Below are 23,170 nucleotides of genomic sequence, written 5' to 3'. Positions count from 1 at the left end.
ACCGCTCCAGTTCACCAGTTGGTAGCACCAATCAGTTATACTTATTTTGAAGGAATTAATATTATACGACTTTTTTTTCAGAATGGAAGAATTAAAATTTTCTTTTGACACACTACACAATCTTCTTTCAAACAGACTAAAATATGGATGATCAATGTTTAACTGTTTAATGTACACAAAAAATTCTAGAAAGGATGTTCACAACAAAGAAACTAGAAAAGAAGCTATTTTCCATTTGCTAAATAAATACTAGTAAAAATACTCCAGCATGGAACATTATATTTTCATTTTCGTGGAGGGGTATTAGATGATTCATCGTGCAACACAACTCTGAAATCCTCATCAATTGGTTAAAGGATATAAGTATAGATTAATCAGTCTTCCTGTAACATCCCGCCTCTTACCCGCTTATATCTGGGCAGCTTTTCTAGAACATAAGTTGTCGTCATAGATCAACATTATATTCTTACTCGTGCGTAACCGAGAAGAACTCAGAGTTCTTTGGAGATAGACTTTCAGAAAAAAAGTTGCAACTTTGTATGGGTATCCTATTAAGCTATGCGCCGAGATGTTACATTTTCCCAGATTATAATATATTAATTATCATTACGTTAGATACTGACGACAGTACCACAAAGCTAGTTAATGATCTCCCAAGCAAAGTACTGCATATATCTGTAAAATAATGAGCACTAAGACTGTCTCCAACAATGCAACCTATACCCAAAATAGGCTCTCAACAGTGCTTTGCCTTCCCAAAAACGCCTCCCAACAGATGACCCAAACAGATGACCTATTTTGGGTTCTGAATGAATCGAGAGGCAAAAAAGCGTCCTCTTGGGACGACGATGCAAATGAAATGCCCTTGTAGTGGTGGGCCCGATGACCGCAAGGTGGGGTAGGAGGCGAGCGGCAGCGCTCGACGACGACGAAGGCGGACGGCGCTCGACGGGGACGGAGGCAGGCAACGCTCGATGGGGTGACGGACCTGAGTTCCTCCTCGCCTGCGGCCGCCGGATTCAGGCTGCTCCTCGCCTGCGATCACTGGATCTGGGAGGGAGAGGCGTCATGCTCGTCGGGGAAGAGCAGCGTCGGGGTAGGGAGGCAGAGGAGGGGCGGCGCTCGGCAGGGAGGAGGCGACCGGCGCTCGGCAGGGAGGGGCGACGCTGGGTACGCAGAGAGGAGGGGCAGCGCTCGCGCGAGGAGAGAGACAAGGAGGGCGGTGCTCAGCAGGAATTTGGGTTCGCTGTTGGAGGAGAGTAGTTTTGGGTGCTTTGCTCATTCAGTGTTCGTGACCCAAAGGGGAGAAATAGGTCTCGATTTGGGTGGGCTTTGTTGGAGATAGCCTAAGAAGAATTCCAAGCAAAGCAAGTCTTAATTTCCACACACAGAGACGACACTACCTTTGGCGTTAGGGCAGTAATAATAATAATAAAAGTCAGCTAGTATGACGCAGGAGAAGACTGGGAAAGAGACGAGAGCGCAGCGCATCACCCAACACACACACACACACTTTCCTCTCATCATCTCACTCTTGAAGTTGCAGTCGCAGTCGCAGTCTCGCTCGCCATGACGCCATCGTGTCATGTCTCCTCCTCCTCCTCCTCCACTCCTCGCTCCCCGCCGGCCTATATATGCAGAGGGAACCCACCCTCTTCCTTCCCATCTCCGATCCGGCTCTCAGCAGCAGCCAGCAGCTCATCTCCATCATCGTTCCATCAAGCAGCAGCAGCCAGCAGCAGCTAGAGAGAGCAACCAACGACAATCCATGTCGTCATCCGGCGGCGCGGGCGCGGCGGAGCTGGAGCTGCCGGGGTTCCGTTTCCACCCGACGGAGGAGGAGCTGCTGGAGTTCTACCTGAAGCAGGTGGCGTACGGGCGGAAGCTCAAGTTCGACATCATCCCCACGGTGCACCTGTACCGGCACGACCCCTGGGAGCTCCCGGGCCTGACGCGCATCGGCGAGCGCGAGTGGTACTTCTTCGTGCCCCGCGACGGCGGCGGCGGCAGCCGGGCGGCCAAGCAGCACCAGTCCGGCTCCGGCGGCGGGGGCCGGCCCAGCCGCACGACGGAGCGCGGGTTCTGGAAGGCCACGGGGTCCGACCGCGCCGTCCGGTGCGCCGCCGACCCCAAGCGCCTCATCGGGCTCAAGAAGACGCTCGTCTACTACGAGGGCCGCGCGCCGCGTGGCACCAAGACCGATTGGGTCATGAACGAGTATCGCCTCCCCGACGCCACCTGCTGCAATGCCGCCGGTGGTGACTCATCGGCGGCCTCCTCCACCAACAAATCGCCCAAGGTATATACAATTATACATGCATATATATATATATGCATCATCATCCTAGCTTGTACGTCGTACCTAGTATCTAGTATAATCCAACATCTTTATTAGCATCTGCTGATGCTAATAGCTAAATCTACTCAGAAATTATGTATAGAGAGGGCCAACCAAAAAATCCAATTTATCAAAGCTCCGAGTACAACCGGTGGTGACCGTCTAGCTTAATTCATCAACTTGACAAAAGTGCTCGTATTTTATATATGTATTTTAGGATCAAATATGTTATTCTTTCGGTAGTTGACGATAAACCCTTAAAAAAGTAGGACGTTTGAGATAATTTTGTAAACCTAAAAATTTGTGTCTCGGGTGTTTCATAGTATTATCTAGTTATGTTTTGTACTTCTTCCATCCTAAATTATAAATTATTCTAAGAATCCTGGAGAATCAAAGTATCTCAAATTTAAAGAATTATAAAGATTTATGTCATAAAACAGATATACTGCGAAAATATAATTAATGAATAACCTAATTGTACTTAGTTGGCATCATAAATACTATTATCTTATCATATAAATTTGGTTAAATTTGGGATATTTTGACTCTCAAATGACTTATAATTTAGAAGGGAGGTAGTATGATTTTATTATCTAGAGGATATTAATAAGTATATATGATAAAATTGTTATATTTCTCTCTTAATATAAATAAAAATAATAAATTTATAATGGTAAAAATTTTTGTTGACACATGTTGGGGGGGTCATGGCCCTGCCAGACCCTGGCCCGCCACGTACTGAATCTACAAACTAATCCAACTGATAATATATAGGTGGTTGGAGATATATAGAACTGTTAATATATATAGCACCTCTCTACCGATTGACTGATGAACTAATAACTATAGCATCTTCACCTGCTAGTAGTTTGAGGTCTGTATTAGCAGCCCTATTTATTTGGATCTTCAAGACTATCAACGGAAGTTTAGTTGTGTTAATAACTATTAGCATGCCCCTAATAAAAATCGAAACAGGACATTTAATTAGTTTAGTTTGCATTTTCGTTAATTCATTCTTCTAGAATATAAGTAATTATTCCTGATGTATGAGGTCAATTAGTGTGCATAGTATATATGTGGAGTGTGTGAAATGGTTGACTTTGACTCCGAGGTAGCCAGTAGTCAGTAGTCACGCGCGTGCTTTGAAAAGTAGGACACACCTAGCTAGCTAGCTAGAGATATTTACTTTGTCAGGTGCAGCATGAAAACAACGTTTTTATAGATATTTCAGTCCATAAGCTAGCTAGCTGCTAGTAGTATAGTGCAAGTCCTAATCATCATTTTTATATATGTAACAGGAGGACATCGTGCTGTGCAAGATCTACCGGAAGGCTGTGTCGCTCAAGGAGCTGGAGCAGCGGGTGGCCATGGAGGAGCTGGCGCGCGCCACCGCCACGCCGTCCGCGTCCCACAGCACCGGCTCCCCCGCCGACTCCATGTCGTCGTCGGACCACGAGACGGCGGCGGCGGCGGTGGACCACCATTCCCAGAAGCAGCAGGGAGTGGAGACCATGACGATGATGCCCGTGGGCATCTTACCACCACCTGTGATGAGCATGAAGAAAGAGGAGGTGGCGGAGCCGCTGCTGCCGGCGGCGGCGCTAATGAAGCCGGCGACGCTGAGCCTGCCGCAGCTGGAGGTGGCGAAGCAGCAGGAGTGGATGCAGGACCCATTTCTGACCCAGCTGCGGAGCCCATGGATGGAGAGCTGGTCACCCTACTACGCCAGCGTCCTCAACTTTTAACCAATCCATATATATATCTCAAGAAATCCTCCATCAAATAGCTATATATAGTCATTGTTGCTACACAGAGACCTAGTTATATAATATAGCATATATAGTTTTAATTTACAGCAGCATACTCCTATATATATATATATATATATATATATATATATATATATATATATATATACGTAGTTGCGTACGTTTAGAGAGATGGCTAGCTAGCGAGATACACGCATACACAGAGCTAGCTAAGTTAGCATGAGTATATCTTGGATGGCATCATATACTATATACTGATGATGAGCTAGAACACATACGTGGCATGCATATACAACAAATTAAAGTACATTAACAGCTAGTTTGCGCTGTCATCCATGCCATTAAGATTAAGTTACCCTGAGTGGTGCCATGGTTGCTCCAGCTTGAGAGGTCGTGGGGATTTGCTTTGTACAGTAGCAAGGTATTCTTGCAAAGAGTACTCGCCTTTTAGAACATGTAGTCCATCATCATTTTATTTTTTTCCTTTCCTTTTCTTTTTTTGAATGTTCAAAGGGGGGGGGGGGGGGGGCAAAGCATCTTCCCACCTGAACTGTATTGATATAGGCAAACCACAGATCAACCACCTCGTTTAGGGAAAACAAGGCAAATAAAACCCTATATTGTCTTAGTTAATTTTGGAAAAGTGAACCAATACCACAACACACTACCTTTGCTAAATTGAGCCTCGCAAGTAACCTGTAGTCCCAGCACAAGGGTATCAGAGGGAACGAGAGGCCTGCAGTGTTTTGAATGGAAGCTCGATAATAAAGACAATGAAAGTGGTCTGGGAGAAGGCCACAGAAGACCCACTCAGATGTGGGGAAGGCTCGTGGATGATTCACACGGAGTTAACTCATCACGAGCTTGGCCTTTGCGATGGCATCCTTGCTAGGAGATACGAGGATCCAAGGACTAGAAAAAAGTGTGAGCTTTTCGACACCTTAGGTAAAATCATCATCGTGGGAATTTACATCTCTAACCTATTTACACTTTCTACATTTACCTAGCTTTTCCTAGGTTGTATGCTTCACCATTTCTAGTCTACATTTCTAGTTTAGTTGAATAAGTTTGGACCAACCTAGGTTGCATGACTCCTTTGTGTTATTGACAATAACACCTAGCAAAACCATGCATAGTCCACATATCTAGATAAAGTCTTGCATATATTTTATAAGTAGGTTTTGGTTGTCCGAATAGTTTTTACGTTATCTAATTCACCCTTCCTCTCTTAGGATTCACGGTCCCTTCAATTGACATCACCAAGATGGGTTGGTAATGATTGGTGCTCGGTGACCTCTTAGTGAAGATCGTGAGAGGCCCAAGTTGGCGTACATAGTTTCAATGGTCCATCGTACCGTTCCATCTTGGAGAATGATCAACCACTAGAGAGCACTGCTTGGTCCTTGCATAGATCAAGGGGGAGCTATATCTTGTGAGGTGCTCTAACAAGGACTAGTGAGGAGTGACAACTCTCCGATACCTCTCATGAAACATCGTTGTGTCCCTTGCTCCCTCTTTACATTATGCATATAATTCCTTGTAATTTATATTCCTATAATTGTCATGCTAGTGTAGGGTTCGAACTTAGGGTGCAAAAGTTTTGTGCTACAGACATAGAACAACATGTATGGGTGAATTTAGCTAAACATAGATTTTATTTTTGTGAAACTTTTAGATTATCTTAATTCACTCCATCCCTATTGGACATGCATCTTCTCATTCTTTCAATAGTCAAGCTCCTAATCAAATGGACTTTGGGACGGGTGGTTGCACATATGGCCTCTAAGGTGGGGGAGAGAGAGGAGACAAGTTTCAAGGCAGATGAATGAAGGGTGCTCCTCATCGGTACAATATAATGAGCTAATCTAATTAAGTTGACTCAGTTGTAGGTAGGCCCGGGCAAATTATCCGATACCCATTACACGGATCCGAATCCGAATTACCCGAACCCGAGGTACCCGATCCTAAATTCGGATAGCGATGTTGATTACCCGAAATTAGTTTGGGTAATTCGGGTAATATCTCCCGGTACCCGAATTACCCAAATATTTGTCTATATCTTTGTATTTATCATGTGTTGATAGTTAAATATTAGAACTTATCATTTTATTAGAACATAATTCTCTTTGTTTGAACAAGTGATAGTAATATATTATTCTCTACAAAATGCTATTGAAATTCTATACAAATCGCTGCTGAAATTATATATAAATTGCTATTGAAATTTTGTATAGTGTGTTGTTTTTTGAAAATTCGGGTAAATCGGGAATACCCGAACCCGAATTAGCGTGTACTCGAAATTGCAGATAGTGTTTTTTGAACTAATATCGGGTAACAATTTTCATTATCCGAATTTTGAATTACCCGAACTGAAAAAATCGGATAACCCGAATGCCCAGGCTTAGTTGTAGGGCGCTCAGGACAAGGCTAGAAAGATTTTAATTAGAGTATCCCCGACCGTTTGGCAAATAGGCTTTGCATTCATGTATTTGCAAAAAAGTCTAAAAAATACCTACCCAACGGTTTGGCAATTGGGATTTGCAATTTTGTTAACTTGGCAAATAGAGGGGAAGGACTCGTATATATGCCAAGCCCCTCCGCGCTTGGCATCGCGTCCCTCGCGCGAACTCTGTCGTCCCCGCGCGTGGTCACACAATTACTCCCTCCTCACGCCGCCAGGTTTTCATTTTTGCCAAGTAATTAATGTCAAACCATTGAAGATTGCCTCTTTTCACTTTTGCTATATTTATTTAGGACTTAGTAAACTCTCTTATTTGTCAAACGATCTGTGCAAAACGGTTTGAGATGCTCTTAGTTAAGCAGAAATCAGTGAGTCTACCTCGTAAGCATTGATTTCTGACAAGAGAATCTGCAAGTGCAGGGAACTCACAAGAGAAATAAAGTATACTGCAAGTGCTAACTACTGTCCCGTGACATCGATGTGCCTTGGACAGGGGCACTCACACAAAGATATTTCTTAAAAAGAAAGAAAAAAAAAAGCCTTTGCCGATTGTCAGGGTTAGAGACACTCGGCAACACAATTTTTTTTTTTAAAAAAAACTTTGCCAAGTGCCGAGATCAAGACACTCAGCAAAAGCAATTTTTTTTTAAAAAAAACTTTACCGAGTGCCAGGACCAGAGACACTCGACAAAGCATTTTTTTTAAAAAAAAAGAGAAAAAACTTTTGTCGAGTGCCGGGGCTAGGACACTCGTTAAAGCAATTTTTTAGAAAAAAAAAAGAAAAAAAACTTTGTTGAGTGCTTTGACCAGGGGCATTCGGTAAAGAATTTGTTTAAGAAAAAACTTTGCTGAGTGCCAGGGCCAGGAGCACTCGGCAAAAAATATATTTAAAAAGAAATTAAAAAAATTGCCGAGTGCCGGGCCGGGCACTCGGCAAAATAGCCGTTGATGGCCGGTGTTGTAACGACCGAAATTTGCCGAGTGCCACTCGAAACACTCGACAAATTAAACACTCGGCAAAGTCTCTTTGCCGAAGAAAATTTTGTCAAACGGACTTTGTCAAGTGCTATTTTGGTAAAGCCTTTGCCGAGTGTAAAGGACTCTTTGTCGAGTGTAAAAATACTCGGCAAAGTCGTGGGTTCTTCTCGGTAAGGTCTCATTTTGTTCGTTATATAATTATCTTTAAATCGATATTTTTAACTTGTTGTGCAGATGAAGACGGTGGATGGGAGAGTGAGAGATCGATGACTAGGGTCTCAGCCTAACTAGGAGTAGGGGAGGGGACGGAGAGTGGGCTACTCCAGTTGTACCAAGCGGCTAATGCTGGCCCATGTGGACAAGGAAGGAGGAAGAGGTGGGCTGTGCCCACGGCCCAAAAGGAAGAGGGAGAGAGGTTTGAGCCTAAAGGAGTTTTCTAATTCAATACACGCTTATCTATTTCCAGAATTTCTTAGATTTGGAGATGGGTTTGGTTTGAAATCGAGGAGGGTTTTATGGATAGAGTACCATCATAAGTTTGACACTCACAAGCAGCAACAATAAAAAACATCACACATGTGGATTGGTTCTATTAAGTGGATCTTATTAGTGGTACAAAATAAAACCCATATGTGTCATGTTTATTTAAGCTATAGCAAAATTTAGAAAGATCAAACTTTTTGTGTTTTTTCAACACATGGCAAAATTTCAGGATGTTACACCGGCCGGCCGGTCACCTAGCTAGACAGCGGTCATATAGTAGCAGCCCCGCTCCCAATCTGCTTGCTAATGGCCGCTACCAAGTCATTTGCCACTAGTCGCACATGCATAGACCCCAGGTAGAGTGTGCCTCATTTGAGTGTAGAGAGGATTAGGAGAAGAGAAAGAAGTACATGGGAGGAGAGAAAACAAGGTAGGGTGAATGATTGGACAGAGTTTTATTTAGACTCACTCATAGAAATATTCTCGAATGTTACTGTAAAACGACAAGGAAAATCATTATTTTTTAAAAATTAATGCTATTTATGAGTTTTTCAAATGACTTCGGATAGAGAAATGACCTAAACAAAAGTTCTAGTGCTCGAAGATATCTAAAAATTTCAAATTCATTTTTTTTCATTTGAATTCGGGGTCTTAAATATTCATTATAAATTCACTAGAATGAATCTTGAAGTAATGCATCAGCCATTTAGTCACAATTGACTTTGTGGCGCACTAGTAACGAAGCAAGGGTGCACTAGTAAGGAAGCAACACACCGCAAGGTTTCTTCTGATATTCTAATTTTTTTTTCTTGACGTTTGTAACACAATTCCTTACGGTTTGAGATCCTTGAGAGAAATATATATACTTACAAGTTCACTAATTTTCTTCACGTTTTTGTAATTTTTGCCATGGCGTAATTTACCTTGGTGGCCAAACAACCAAGAAATTTATCCTTGAGGTGGACCGCCAGGTCCCTTGCCCAATATTTGGCGGCCTTTGCCTAACGATTCTCCCTCGGAAAACATTTCGTTTGCAGTTTTTCTTTCTGTTTTGATATAGGGAGTTGCTAAATCACAGGCGCCTGATTATTTTACATTCTTTTCATAGCGATAACATCATCCATCTATTCTAGATCCAACCATCAGTACTCATTCTCTCAACACTAGTCAAACACCTTCTCTCTTAATTGTTGGTAGTCCCATCTTCACCTTCAGGCACCTGTAGGATAAAAAACTAGTCTGATATAATGACTATATCGATTTATTTAATATCATGAGATTTTCATATAACTCCATTAACACTGGTTCTGAATAATTCGTTGAGTTTGATATTGCTAACCACATGTTCAGTGTAGAAAGAAAGTTCCACTTGTGGTAGAGGCGCCGCGTGGAAGAAGGGTCGTGGAAGTCGTAGAAGACTGGACTTTCAGTTGCCGGACGCCGAGCACTACGCACGCGATATTGACCATATGACTCGTAGCCGCTTTTTTCGTTTTGGCCCGAATGTCAGTAGTATTTTTTTCTCACAATAAATCAGTCAACAGTATTTTTCAGTATGTACTTCTATTGGGCTGCACGTCACACTCACACATGCATGTGTAACCTTTTGCTTTAGGCCTTGTTTAGTTCACACCAAGAACCAAAAACTTTTTAAGATTTTTCGTCACATCGAATCTTGTGGCACATGTATAGAGCATTAAATATAGATGAAAACAAAAACTAATTACACAGTTTGTCTGTAAATCGCGAGACGAATCTTTTAAGCCTAATTATTCTATAATTAGACAAAGTTTGTCAAATAAAAACGAAAATGCTACAGTGTCAAAATCTAAATTTTTTTTTATCTAAACAAGGCCTTATTCATTGCTCGATCTGCTGGCTTGTAGCAGATCTGTGGTGTACTGGTATATATATATATATATATATATATATATATATATATATATATATGTAACTCATCACATCTTATTGTATTATTGGTAAAATAGCGTATACGCCACTGTCGTTGTATACATATAGTTAATTAAAAAGACTGAATGCATATATATATATATATATATATATATATATATATATAGTTGATCTAGCTGTTGAAGGGCTTCTGGTTGGCGCAGTCCAAGTTATCGCCGTAGCTGACACCAAGCAAGTCGCAGTAGCGCTTGTAGAAGCCGATCCGGTCAGCGACGCGGCTATCAGCGCCTTTGCCGCACTCGAGGCCACCATTGATGATGTTAGTGACAACACCATACCCCGGCAACCTCCCCGCGGCGGTGTCAGCTCCCGACGGCGTCCACTGGCCGGTCATGACGGCGTGGCACGACGGCTTGGGCGACTGCGGCGTCATCCAGAACCACACCGCCGTCTCGAACGACACGGTCGGGTCCGACGCCACCAGGTCCGGGTTGGCGAGGATGCCGGCGCCGATGGCCTGCCCGGCGGCGCCGTAGTTGTAGTTGTAGGAGATCTGGATGGGTCCACGGCCGTAGTACTTCTTCCCGGCGGCGCACGGCCACTGTGTGCTGGGCTCGCAGTAGTCCGGCCCCGACGCGGCGCCCTGCTCCTCCTTGAAGCAGTAGCCCCAGGCGTAGGCGCCGTCGGGCGCCGTCGCCCACCCGCCCGTCGTCTCGTGCGAGGTTTGGGCGAGGAACGCCGCCAGCTCGCGTTTCTGGGTGTCGGCGCCGCCCGTGGTGCCGAAGCCCGGGAACGCGTTGGCCGCCGCGATGAAGGCGGAGTAGGTGTAGAAGCCATTGGCGGGGCACGCGGCGTCGTTGCGGTGGAGGAGCATCTGGTTGAAGAGGGACTCGGAGATGATGGACGCCACGCTGCCGCCGCCGCCGGAGCTCGGGGTGGGAGTCGGAGTGCTTGGGGTGCTGCCGCAGCTGCCGGTGCACTGGCTCTGGCAGCCGCTGCCGCAGTAATCGGAGGTGGAGCCGCACCACCCGAACTTGCTGCAGCAGAGGCAGTTGGGGCAGAGCGCGCCGCCGGCCTGCGTGCCGCACTGCTCGGCGCGTGCGGACGACGCGGCGAACAAGGCCACCATGGCCAGCACCGCCAGTGCTCTCATCATCGATATATATCGTACGTGAAAGAGAGAAGCAAGGCAAGCTAGCTAGCTAGTTGGTGTTGTCGTGGATCTCTGCTAGCTAGCTGGTGTTTGTGTTGGGTGGTGTGTGCTGGAAGCGGTGTGCAAGCATGTCCTTATATAATAGGAGTCGGTTTGCATGGTGTGGCATGCATGCATGTGTGGAATGCAAGAAGATAGCTGACACAGCAACATGAGTTAGAGTACGTGGATCGCTATTGTGGATACCACGCACTCTTGGAACAGTAGTCTTACGTACTGGATTATTAATTGTATATTATTCATCATCGTCTTATAACAATATATATGTGGATGAAAATTGAGACGTGATGATGAATTAACCATAAGCTCCAAGCAATCCTCGTCATGCACGCATGTGTTAATTAAGTGTAGTAGTACGTGCTAGCTAGCTAGTGTACGTACCATAGAGACCTCGAACACCGCAAATCATATATTACTCCAGGATTACAGCTTAATCACGAGCTATATAGTTACGTACGTACGTACGTGTTCACATGCAGGAAGCAGGGATTGTGTGGCAAGATATATCAATTTTCGTAGCAGCCTAGCCTAGCTATACGTATAACCGTACTGGCTCCGGCAGGCAGCAGCCAAGTGAGACTCTACTAGTTGGAGCTGGTCAAATTTGACTTCGTCTACGTACAGTGCTCCGATCCACGCCTGCTGCCAAGTGCCAAGGCTTCCAGCTTTGACGACGTCGACCCGGCCTGGACATCACATGCATGCGCGCGCGCGCGCGCGCACATATATATATATATATATATATATATATATATATATATATATATATATATATATATATATATATATATGGATGAGTGACAACGGATTATGCATGTGGACTCTCTGTGGAATAATACTCCTCCGATCCTATCTTGTTGCACTGCATCGATCCATATATGCATGCCTCAGAATGGATGGAACCATGCATCGACGTCCTTGTCACGCATGGAATTCCACACGTACTTCTTCCTTCTCTCGTCTGGTTTGGCGATTTCCGATTCCACACTGCATTACACTACAAACTTCTAACCCTTGCACAACGATGAGAAAACATTGCAATAGACCCAATTTTGTTGCAAAAGGTAGTTCATACCATGAAATGACATTCGTTGGCAATGGTTGCAACAAGTCACGTTGCAAAAAGAACTTGCAACCATTGCTAGTTTGGCATTGCAAGAGTTAGCTTTTCTTGCAACATTGCCAAGCATTGCAATAAGACATTATCACAACATTCATTGGCGTAGCAACATGAGCACTTGCCACATTTGTCTTTGTAGTGAGAGGTGTTAAATACAACGAGCAGAGTGTGGCAATAGATTTTTGTTGCCACGTTAGAATTTTGTTGCCTAAGGTGTTGTTGCCACGACCATTCTGTCGTGGCAAGTAAAGCATTTGCCACGCAAATGTAATCATTGTGAGAGAGTATACTTGTTGCCACACTTATCTTTGCATGGCAATAGTATCATTTGCCACACAAATGTATCCGTTGCAAGATACCATTCATTATTGCCATGACCATGTTACCGTTGCAACAGTATCACTTGCCACGCTATTTTAATCATTGTGATATATCGTTCATTATTACCACGACCTTGGTGCCGTTGCAACAGTAGAATTTGCCACACAATTTTATTCGTTGTGGAAGATTAATTGTTATTGCAACAATAGCCATATCATGGCATTAGTATTATTTGCAACGTAAATAAGTCTGTTGCCATACAACATATTGTCACACATCATGGGTCGTAGGCATACCTTTTATTACAATGCTAGTAACATTTAATTTTGGTTTAATAAATCATCACCGCAAATCAATAAACCATATCAAAAGCAACTGCACTCGCATACATTAATTATAATTAATTATTCCATATGTTGCCAAACCCATGAAATAGTAGCTAAAATCATAAACCAGTGTACAATGAACTTATTATTTGACAACTTTTTACAAACTTCCTAACATCTATGCAACACTTGAGAAATTCCTAGCAACCCAACATATCATCTCCTCGGCTACATCCTTGCTTGATTATGAGTCTCCCACTGAAACCTTGTCCATCTACTGCCAAAAAATATAATTCAGATATTAGAATAATATTAAGTTTACTAATTCTTACACAAATGTAAAGATATGATATAAAACGGTTCTAATCCTTAGTACATAAAGGCAATTTTTAAAGGATGCAATTGTTACAGTAGCAGCTGCCTTCTCTGAATTTGTAAGGCAGCAGCAGTTTAGTTGATTAGAAAAATCATAACTTGAGTTGTGGACAACGGAAAATTATATTCTTTAACAATATAGAAAGCCCATGAAATTCTCTACATCTTTGTAATTATTTGTTAAATAAGATTCTGTAGTTATCATGATAAAAAAACACAAGCATGACCTGCTGTCCAGACCAAGGTCAAAACCTGACCGGCTTCTTTCAAAATTCATAACTCTGAATTCTCTGGTTCTAAAAACATGACTTTTCATTATGACAAACATCTCTAAACCCTGTACAACTTTTGTATCATCAAGTATCACAGAAAAGGTAGATTACTACTTGGAACAGTTCACCCAATCAAACCTGCACAAGCTGCAGTTTTCAGCAAGCATTTTTAGTGTATTTTCTACATTTCCTAGTTCAACAAGGAAGGCCACACTTCATTATATCATGCAAGAATTTAGGTCTCAATTAGCTGGTTGTTACCTTTCTCCTTTTGGGATTATTTCTTGTTCTATTCATCAGTTGCTGTGAAGTGATATATGTCTTCGATGCAGTCACATTTGTAGTGTTTTCGCTGAAAAGAGCTTTGTTTGGAGGTGCAGCACTTCTAGTGGAGCGAGCAGGTGTTGGTGTTCCTTTTTGTATGGTGACAACGCTTCCAGGCTGAGTCTACAAACATCAAGTTGTTTGATCTATTTTAGCTATAGCTCATGGTACATAGCTCAAGATATATGGAACATAGTGAAATAATGTCATTACCTCCTGTAACCCATCTTCATTTTCATTTTCATGTCCACCGGTCTCATCTTCCTCTTGTATGGTTGGTGCAACTTGCATACTAGCATTGTTTTGTGGGGTACTCTACACATACAAATATTGGGAGTGAAATATTAGGTATCACAATCATATATAAGACTATCAACAGTACAAATGATAAAAATTATTCTAATACCATAACCATAGCTCCTTCTTTGTGCTGCGCTAGCATATTAAGAAATTCTTGCTTCATTTCTTCTCTTAAGTTTATCTTCGCATTTTCAAGCTCCTCTTGCATCCTCCTCCTATTTTCTTCTTTCTCCCTTTCCCTTTCTGCAGCTTCTTGTGCAATATGTTCTTTGAGCTTGTCAACCTCCGCTTCTAAAGCAATGCTCTTCTCCCTAGCTGCAGCTTGAGCACGTGCATGTACTTCAAAGTTCTCTTTCATAAGTTCTTTGCGAGTTCGATATGTAGCCAAATATCCATGCCCATGTAATTTGGATGATTTGATTTGTGTTGTTTCTTTGTAGCATGACTGAAAAATCATGTTCTCTTCAATAGTTGTAAGCGCTGGTCTATCAGGTTCTAATCCAATCTCACCAATTTTCATGGTTGCATTTTCCTAAAATAAATAATAGAACCTGTAAAGAGTTTCTTGACACCAGCAGCTATAAAAAAGGCTGACATAACATTTACTTACGTATACTGAAGCTGATACAGGATTTGACCATGCGCCATGTTTTGTGTGAGTGGTCCTCCAAAGTAGAAGATCACTTGGCTCTTCTCCAGTTTCTTGGTCTCTCTAGTATGCCAAAAAGTTTAGCACACAAGTATTGCATCATACAAGGGGAGGACTAGATTAGTGTATCTAATGATTACCAACTCAAAGCTACATTGTGAGAAGTTCTTTGAACCCATCACATGCTTGGTTCTTTGCTGCTGACGGTTGGAGGAGTTCTGGCTGCTAAGTTTCTGAAGAATGAGAGCAAGTGGTATGTAACAATGTAACTTTGGCCCATCAATTTTGTTTGACAAAGTAGATTTTACAAGAACTGACCTTGAATTTTTCAGATCCAAAATACAACTGCAAGTAGTGCCACTCAAAAAGGTGTATTTCTTCGGGTTTATTTCGTATCCTCTCACCATAACTATTATAAGCCCTGTATGTGGCACTCAGATCAGATCTCCATCCTCTATACCGTTCCTTGGCAATTTTCCATATTTTCTCTTTTCTTTTATCCACCTCATCAATGTTGACGAAGTTCCACCTAAGCTGTTTACAATTAGAAAGCAATGAAATGTTTTAACAGAACTAGTACAATGCTCGTGCTAACGTTATAATGGTTTGTACTAAAAAAATTCATGTCCGTGTCAACATCACAATTTTTTGGACAGAACAGAGGCACACACATTTCTACAATTTAGTCATGATATGCTATCATGTGCAACCATATTGATTTAGTCATAATAACCTCACTGATTCAATAAAGGAAGCCCACTAAAGCTATTATCAGTTCTTACTCAAACAGTAAAAGAGCAACATCAATGTTCCTTAATAAAAAATAGTACGCATCATACCAGTATCTCTTCTGCAATTTCTAGTTTGACTTCTTCCTTTATATCCTTCCAACTATTTACTCCAATTAGTGGGGCCCATTGCCTTGTATATATAACGACCTCATCAACAAATGCACGAGTATTTGGTCCAATGGGTCCTCCACGACTTTCTGAAAATTCGATTGGGAGCCTGCGAATGTGTTCCTTAACTCTCTTGTTGCCTACTGTTAATCCTTTAACAGTGCCACGATCTCTTTTCTTGTGTTCATTGGAGCTATGTCCTTGCAGAACAGACAATAACAGTCTTGAGCTATAGTAGTTCTCAATTAAGATATGTAAACCCAAATTTAAAGTACATGCATTATCACAAACCATTTCCCTCGTCCCTTGCCTTCCTTGCATGGCTCGGCCTATTTGAGGGTGGTGTTGCATTGCTTCCGTTGCTTTCATCGTCTTCATCTACGACAGTGTCACATTGCTCGACAAATGCCACTGCACACAAGGTTAAAAGGTTTAGTTTTTTTTAAAAAAATAGTACTAAACAACATTGGTTGAAGAAGAAAAATTACTAATTTGTGGAATGTCCCCTTTCATCCTTAAAAATTCCTTGTATGTGTTGACTGCTTGTTCCCTAGTGTCATCCTTCAAATCTGTTAGTAACAAAAATTGTAAGATGAGGTGTAGTTTATACAAAAGTGCTAAGGTTCGGCTCAATACAAAAACATATAGGAAAACATAGGTGATATACTGTTGGATTGTTCTGGTCGTAGCTTCTTTAGCCAGTCCTTGTATGCATCAAAAGGATCATCCATGAACGGATGCTCATTTTCTTCCAGCTGCTGCCTTTGTCGCTTGAGGGGTGTTATGCTGACTTGTTGTGTTGTCTCTTGTTCCTTTGAGAGTACTAATCTGATTTCCTTCTCACTCTCATTGTCTTGTAGCATAATATCTGCTTGTCTGACAAAATCGACGGGCTGAAGACTTGCAACATCTCTTCCACAACGCTTCTTGTAGTACAAGAAGTCACGGGCATTATACCCAAGCTGGTCCTTGAGAGATGTCAAGGTTGACAATTTTATATGAGGCTTTTCCATTTTGAACATTACATAATCCTGATCTGGAAGTCCATTCTTGCATTGAACATAAAGAGTCCATAATTCGCCCGTGCCACTGCATCAATAGGTTAATGGTTGGTAAATAAACAAGAATAAAAAAGGCAAAGTATTACATATACATAAGTAATTGAACTAAATATCATTGAATTCTGGATTCTATTTTAGATGGTTTCCGTAATCCCATTATAGAGCAGGCACATGCAACATGAGAAATTGAATGTGTGATGTAGAAAAAGGTTAATTATATCCATACATTTTTCTGTAGTTAAACATTGATATTTATGCATAGAAAATGATCTCAAACTTTGTATTCCTAAATCAAAACAGATGGGTTTACTTTCTGTAATTTCAGACAAGCAAAACAAATAGCGAGCATGTAAATGCCTTGAACTTTTTTACTCGAGGCAGTAGTAGTAATAGATGATGATAATGTCATAGTAGACCATCTAGTTGAGATAGAACCAGTAAATCAGAAATTTGTTTTATGAAAAAAATATTAAACCTATGTTCTAACACATTGGATGATTGAATAGCTAGATCTTCATTGAATTTGACTTAACTGTAGATGCAGTGATGATAAAGTCGAAGTCTTAATTTGCAATGCGTAAGGAAAAGAATAGCTACTTCCTAGTAAGTAGTAACTGGTTATAGTCTTTACAGTAGTTTGTGATCCTGATTTATCTTTTCTTTCTTTTTTTCTTGTAAATATCATGATGTCTTTTAAAAAATGTGTCAATAGTCATGCTGAAATTGGTCAAAAGATTGGTAATGGATAATACTAAAGTGCTAATACTACCGCAACAGAGTATGTTAACTGTACAGCAGAGGCATATAGTTGAGCAGTCACATGTTGCTGCTTATTGAAGAGCCTAAGACAAAAGGTTTCCTATCAGCACACATAAACTTGTTGTAATAAACAAATCAAAGGGGAAATTTACGATAGGAAAATAAAAAATCAAAGCCGAAGCAATTCTATAGACAAGCTAGGAACTACCATCTGCGAGAATCAATGATTGCTTGTGTAATAATACCATAGATACAAATCAAAGCCTCCACAGAAGAAATAATATATAATCTATCAATACATTTGGTTTGACTAACTGAACTTGCGAAATTATGCCATTAGAATCATACATGTTTGGATACAATTTTATATAGTACAATATCACTCAAGTTCTGATTTGTTTACAACTAAATCTTGGGACCTCAGATGAGAACTTCTCCTGTAATATTTAGTATCTTAGAGCAGCATGTTTCTTTTTTCAGTGACGTTTTGTTGCCAATCCTGGCTCTGTTTGCTCTCAATTTGAAGGCAACAATTTAAAGGAATCTCATCTGTGACCAGGTTTTGGTTTAGGTTTCTAGAGACACGTGTCTCCAAGTAAAAATTTCCTTTTCTAGCATGTTGATCAATTTGAGCAATTTGACAACAGCACAAGAAAAACATATTGCAATCTGATGAAAACTATGAACCAGAAAGTTCCAGATCCATTCAATATCAGAAAACATGAATAAAAAACCTAAACTAAATAATCAATGTACCTGGGGACATATGGAGAAGAGAACCCAAGATCATCTTCTACTTCGAGGGTGGCCTCAGTATATCGATGGCGATGGCTACCCAAGGCGGTGGAGTCTGTGCTGGCACTGATGTCCTGTCGACGAAGCGTCGTCCTGCCTGAAGGTGTTGCCGGTGGCGTCCTCGATGGAGAAGATGCTGGGGGCATCCTGGACGAAGGTGGCGTCGGCGGCGGCGCCATGGCCCTCACGCGGTCCTGGGAGATGGATCGCGATCTGATTAGGGGAGTGGGAGAGAATATGCACGGTCAATTTGGCGATGTTGCCGGGTGCGGTTTGGAACATGGTTTTGGCGTCTGCCGTCCCGCCTCCGCTCAGAAAAAAATTTACGGCAAAAAAAAATCTGCGCCCCCACCCGCCAAACCCCGCCCACGTAAGAGTACGAGTTAATTTGTTAGGTACTTCAAGTGTCTCCGTCTCCGTGATCTAATCTAATTCAGAATTGAGTTAGTCAATAATAGGAAAAAATGGAGGGTTCCAGGTGAAAAAATATAAAGAACTAATTTAATTTAGAAATAAGTTTGTCAATAACTAATCGACATGGCCTACTGAGTTAGAGACGATGAGCTAGGCACTCAATGTAAGGCTGGATAAAAAACTCGTAACTCGCTAGCTCGCTCAACTTGCTCGTTAATAGCTCGTCTCGAACTCGACTCGTTTTATAATGAGCCAGCTTGTTTTATAATGAGCTAGCTCGTTTTATCATGAGCCAGCTCAAGCCAGCTCATTTGTATAACAAGCTATAACGAGTCGAGCCATAACGAGCCGAGCTATAAAGAGCCGAGCTACTAACGAGCCGAGTTGGCTTGATATCCAGCCCTAACTCAATGGCATAAGAAATAGCACTTGGAAGGAGCGGATCACATATCTACGTGACGTGGCACGCTCGGTACAACATCATTGACATAGGAAGATATGCAAAACGATATGCCACTAAATATAATATAAGGGGGTGTTTGGTTTGAGTGGTAAAGTTTAAAGGTACTATAACATTTTTGTCTTATTAGGCAATTAGTGTCCAATCATGGACTAATTAGCCTCAAAAGATTGGTCTCACAAATTACTCTCTAACCATGTTTTTAGTTTCGTAAATAGTCTATATTTAGTGCTCCATGCATGTGTCCAAACATTTGATGTGACGGACAGCCACGCCAAACCGAATGGGGCCTAATTCGTAGTTACTAGTTGGATAGGATACAAATATGTTTTAAAAAATAATTTCAGTTGGAATGATTAGCATAGAATTAGAAAATGAAAGGAATTTGATACTTATTTACTAGTTTGAGATGATTGAGATGTGTTTTTTTTAAAAAAAATAAAGTCAGTATGAATGATTAGAATGGAACTAGAAAAAATTTGGAATATGATATTTAGTTACTCGTTGGACATGATTGAAATATGTTTTTTAAAAATTAATTTACACTTGTAACAATTAGCATAAAATTAGAAAACAAAAAAGTTGGCACTCGTTGGACATGGTTGAAATATGTTTTTTTAAAATAAATTTGTAACAATTAGCATAAAATTAGAAAACTAAAAAAGTTGGCACTTCAGTGGGCAAAGCTAAGGACCGGCGCGGCTAATCCAGGGCTCAACCCAACGGGGAGTCCAGAAGAGCCGCCAGCCTAAGCAAGACCAAGAAGTGTAACGAATTTAAAGTCACAAATAAGATGAGAAGTTCAATGCGGTTTGTCAGCTTCAGCTTTTAAGCTGAGTTTCACCTCTCCAAATTGGCGAGGTGGTGCTAAACGAACAACGTTTGGCAACAGAAGTGGAACAAGCAACACACTTTGTTAACGGGCCGGCCCAAAACCTAAATTCATTACTCGCGAGCAGGCAACCGACGGAGGGCGCCGCCAGTGCTTCGACCAAGCCGAAGGCAGCGACGACGAAGCTTGCAACTCGGTGGTGGGGAAAGCACGTCAAGGCGGCGCCCAAGCTGAAGCCCGAGATGGATTACTTCCCCGAGAAAAGGAATCTGGTGAGTTGGTTTTCTAGGATGGCCGGACTCAGATTAGGTTTTCATATCCCCTATCAAGTATTCATTTGGTCCTGATCTGATTAGGAATTTGGCGATTGTTGCTCTAGCAGCAAGATTTTCCATGCTTTGATTGGTCGAAAAACCTGGCTACAATGGCTCCATCCTGCCGCAAATAATGCTCAAATGTCACAGCGACGGGACTGGACTGGACAGGCAAGTATCACCGCTCCATCCAAGTTCTAATCTGGTGTGTGAATGTGTGATAAATATATATTTGCATGCTTTGGCAATCGTGTCGATTAATTATTGATTATGTTAACATAGCATAAAGTGATGCCAGTCTGCTACCCATGGATCAGCACCTAATCGATTGCTATTGCTATAGTTATGGTGATTGGTGATGCCAGGTCCCATGCATAGTATGTCTGTGCCATCATAGTTTTTGCTTTTCATATGTTTGATGAATTGCGTCTCTTGCCAGCCAAGTAGTTGTATTATCTCTTCTAATTTGAGAAATTTGTACACTATATTTGCATCCTTTTCATATATGTCTAGATGCTACAAGTCTGACGATGAAGGCATGAGGCTTTCCTGATCTAGGTGACATTGAGCGACTTGTTGATAGTCTTTAAGCCCTTTTGATGTTGAATTACTCAACTATTTCCAATTTAGTCAAAATAAAATTTTAGAAGCTATACTATATATGTGTCGACATTACGGTACACACCCGATCCCCTTGAGTGTCTGATCTTACATGTGTGATCTCTGCAGACCGAACAACAAAGACAAGTTTGTGGTGAATGCTACATGGAGCAACACTGAAGATGCATGATCACTTTGGATTTGAGATGTTCAGTATAAAAAATAACTGAAGGGCCATGAGATGCAGGTGAGATGGTACTAAGAAAAGTTGTGAGTTCTTATTGGGTGGGTTTTATTTGCCTTTACTGGTTCAGTTAGATATTTTTTTTTGCAGTTAGATAGATGCTGGTGAGATGGTACTAAGAAAATGCTTTTTTCAGGGTGAAACTTGACCATGAGATGCAGTTTTGTATCTCTCACACATGGTATGATTTTGTGTGGCATAATTTCAAGGTGTTTTGTAGCTGAAGACTGCAAGGTGAAAATAAAAGGCTGATTGCATAGACAAGGGCGATGCAGTTAGATAATCACCGTCCAGCTCCAGATAGTACTTGTCTCAATTACCACCCACTTGGGAAGTTTACTATTTTGAGAAAATTGACTATTTGCCATTTTGAAGAGTTAGATTGAAAATAATAATACGATGCTTATATGGAATTCAGTTGTTCATTTGGTGCTTCGAGGGTGCTGATAAATGATAGTGGAAGAATCACAGAATAAGATGTTAAAGTTGTTGCTAGAAGAATCGACTTTGCTTTTGGTTATAATGGTGTAGAATGGCAATGTTGTACATTCAACTTGCTGTTATCTAATCTGAGCCAATTTAACTTGCTGTGTGGTCGTTATATGGCATAAAAATTAGATTTTTCACTCTGATGATAGCAAAAGGGAAATGACCAGTTCAACCTACTGTCTGCTAATTATGGCATAAAGATTAGAATTCTGCCTCATGATAACAAATGGTAAAATTCTATATAAACTGCAGGTTGGATTGTCCCAATTGGAGCTAATGGTGGCATGACAAGAAAGGATCCCGAGGAGGAGTGGGGTGACCTGATGGAACGCTTGGACTTCGACCTGAGTGATGGCATCTACAGCAGTTGATGTGCTTCATGGCGTGAAGAAAACCTGATAAGAGTGCTCCTCGAGATAGCTGGGTCTTGGTGGACAAGTACATAATATGTTTTGATAGATAGCTGGGTCCAGATGATTGAAGGACCAAGAACAATAGTTTTCTCCTGAGACCAATTTTTTTATAAATAGTGTGTATGTATTTTATTTTAGTGAACTTTATAATTAGCCAACCACTGTACACAATTGCACTGAAATTCCTATCTCGTCTATGTACAGATGTACAAAATAATTTATTATTTAGTAAAATATTTAATATATTACCTGGTTTTGTCTCAAGATCTGTAGTTTGTTGCTGTGGTTGTTTGTTTTATGGAGTATTATAAATGCTAATTGGCCAAGGCATTTGGCGCAAACAAATATTATTTCACAGCATATTTATATTGTAATAAAAAATCCTGAAGCATATAGCGTAGTTTTGCAGCAATACATGTCTGCATAAGTGTTATATAGCAAAAGTTGATTGTATCCTGGAAACATGTCTTCAAAAATGTGAAATAAATGTGCACAAGTTCACAATTGCCTCACTTCTTACATGAGAAAATTTAGACAAAAAAATCATCATCAGAATCTTCTCCCAGAGTACTAAATGCAGGGAGGACTCCGTCATTAATGTAAGTGTCGTCTGGGTCTTCGTCTTCATCAAATAGATCATCGTGCTCAGGTTCAGGCATGGCTGTTGCAACAGCATGCTCAATAACAGAAGCATCAACAGTAGCCCCATCAAGGCCAGACCTACTCCACATCTTCATTTTGTTGTTGAACATTCATATCTTCCACTCCTACAACAACTGAGTCTAGATCAAGCTCGCCCATATTGTCAGTGTCTTCTGCTTCAGGCATGGCAAAGAGATTTCTAGGCTGCACTCTAAGGACAGTGCACCAACCTGGTTTCTTCATGTTTCTTGCATAAAAGACTTGCTCTGCTTGTGTGCTCAGTATGTAAGGTTCATCTGAATACCTAAACTGAGTGATATCAATATCGATGACTCCATATTTATCCTTATTATACCCTCTCGATCTGCTACTACTTGCTGCTGGGACATCAAACCATACACACTGGAA

At 41.4% G+C, this 23,170-nt stretch overlaps 2 protein-coding genes and 1 long non-coding RNA gene across 3 annotated transcripts; 2 read left to right on the top strand and 1 right to left on the bottom strand.

Annotated features, from left to right (window-relative positions):
- LOC8066377 (NAC domain-containing protein 67) lies at positions 1,628-4,196 on the top strand. Its single transcript, XM_002439012.2, has 2 exons — positions 1,628-2,299; positions 3,637-4,196. Exons 1-2 carry the CDS (start codon positions 1,769-1,771, stop codon positions 4,081-4,083), a joined length of 978 nt encoding a protein of 325 aa, XP_002439057.1. The 5' UTR covers positions 1,628-1,768; the 3' UTR covers positions 4,084-4,196.
- Positions 4,626-5,867, top strand: LOC110430868. The gene is made up of 2 exons (XR_002448261.1): positions 4,626-5,052; positions 5,340-5,867. It is a non-coding gene; the product is annotated as an uncharacterized LOC110430868 (long non-coding RNA).
- LOC110430794 (chitinase 1-like) lies at positions 9,981-11,221 on the bottom strand. The gene has a single exon (XM_021448786.1). It carries the CDS (start codon positions 11,094-11,096, stop codon positions 10,113-10,115), a length of 984 nt encoding a protein of 327 aa, XP_021304461.1. The 5' UTR covers positions 11,097-11,221; the 3' UTR covers positions 9,981-10,112.

The sequence above is a fragment of the Sorghum bicolor genome, chromosome 10 (assembly GCF_000003195.3).
Source record: "Sorghum bicolor cultivar BTx623 chromosome 10, Sorghum_bicolor_NCBIv3, whole genome shotgun sequence".
Lineage (NCBI taxonomy): Eukaryota > Viridiplantae > Streptophyta > Magnoliopsida > Poales > Poaceae > Sorghum > Sorghum bicolor.
The sequence above is the reverse complement of the archived record's forward strand: the minus strand, read 5'-3'. Positions and strand labels throughout refer to the sequence as shown.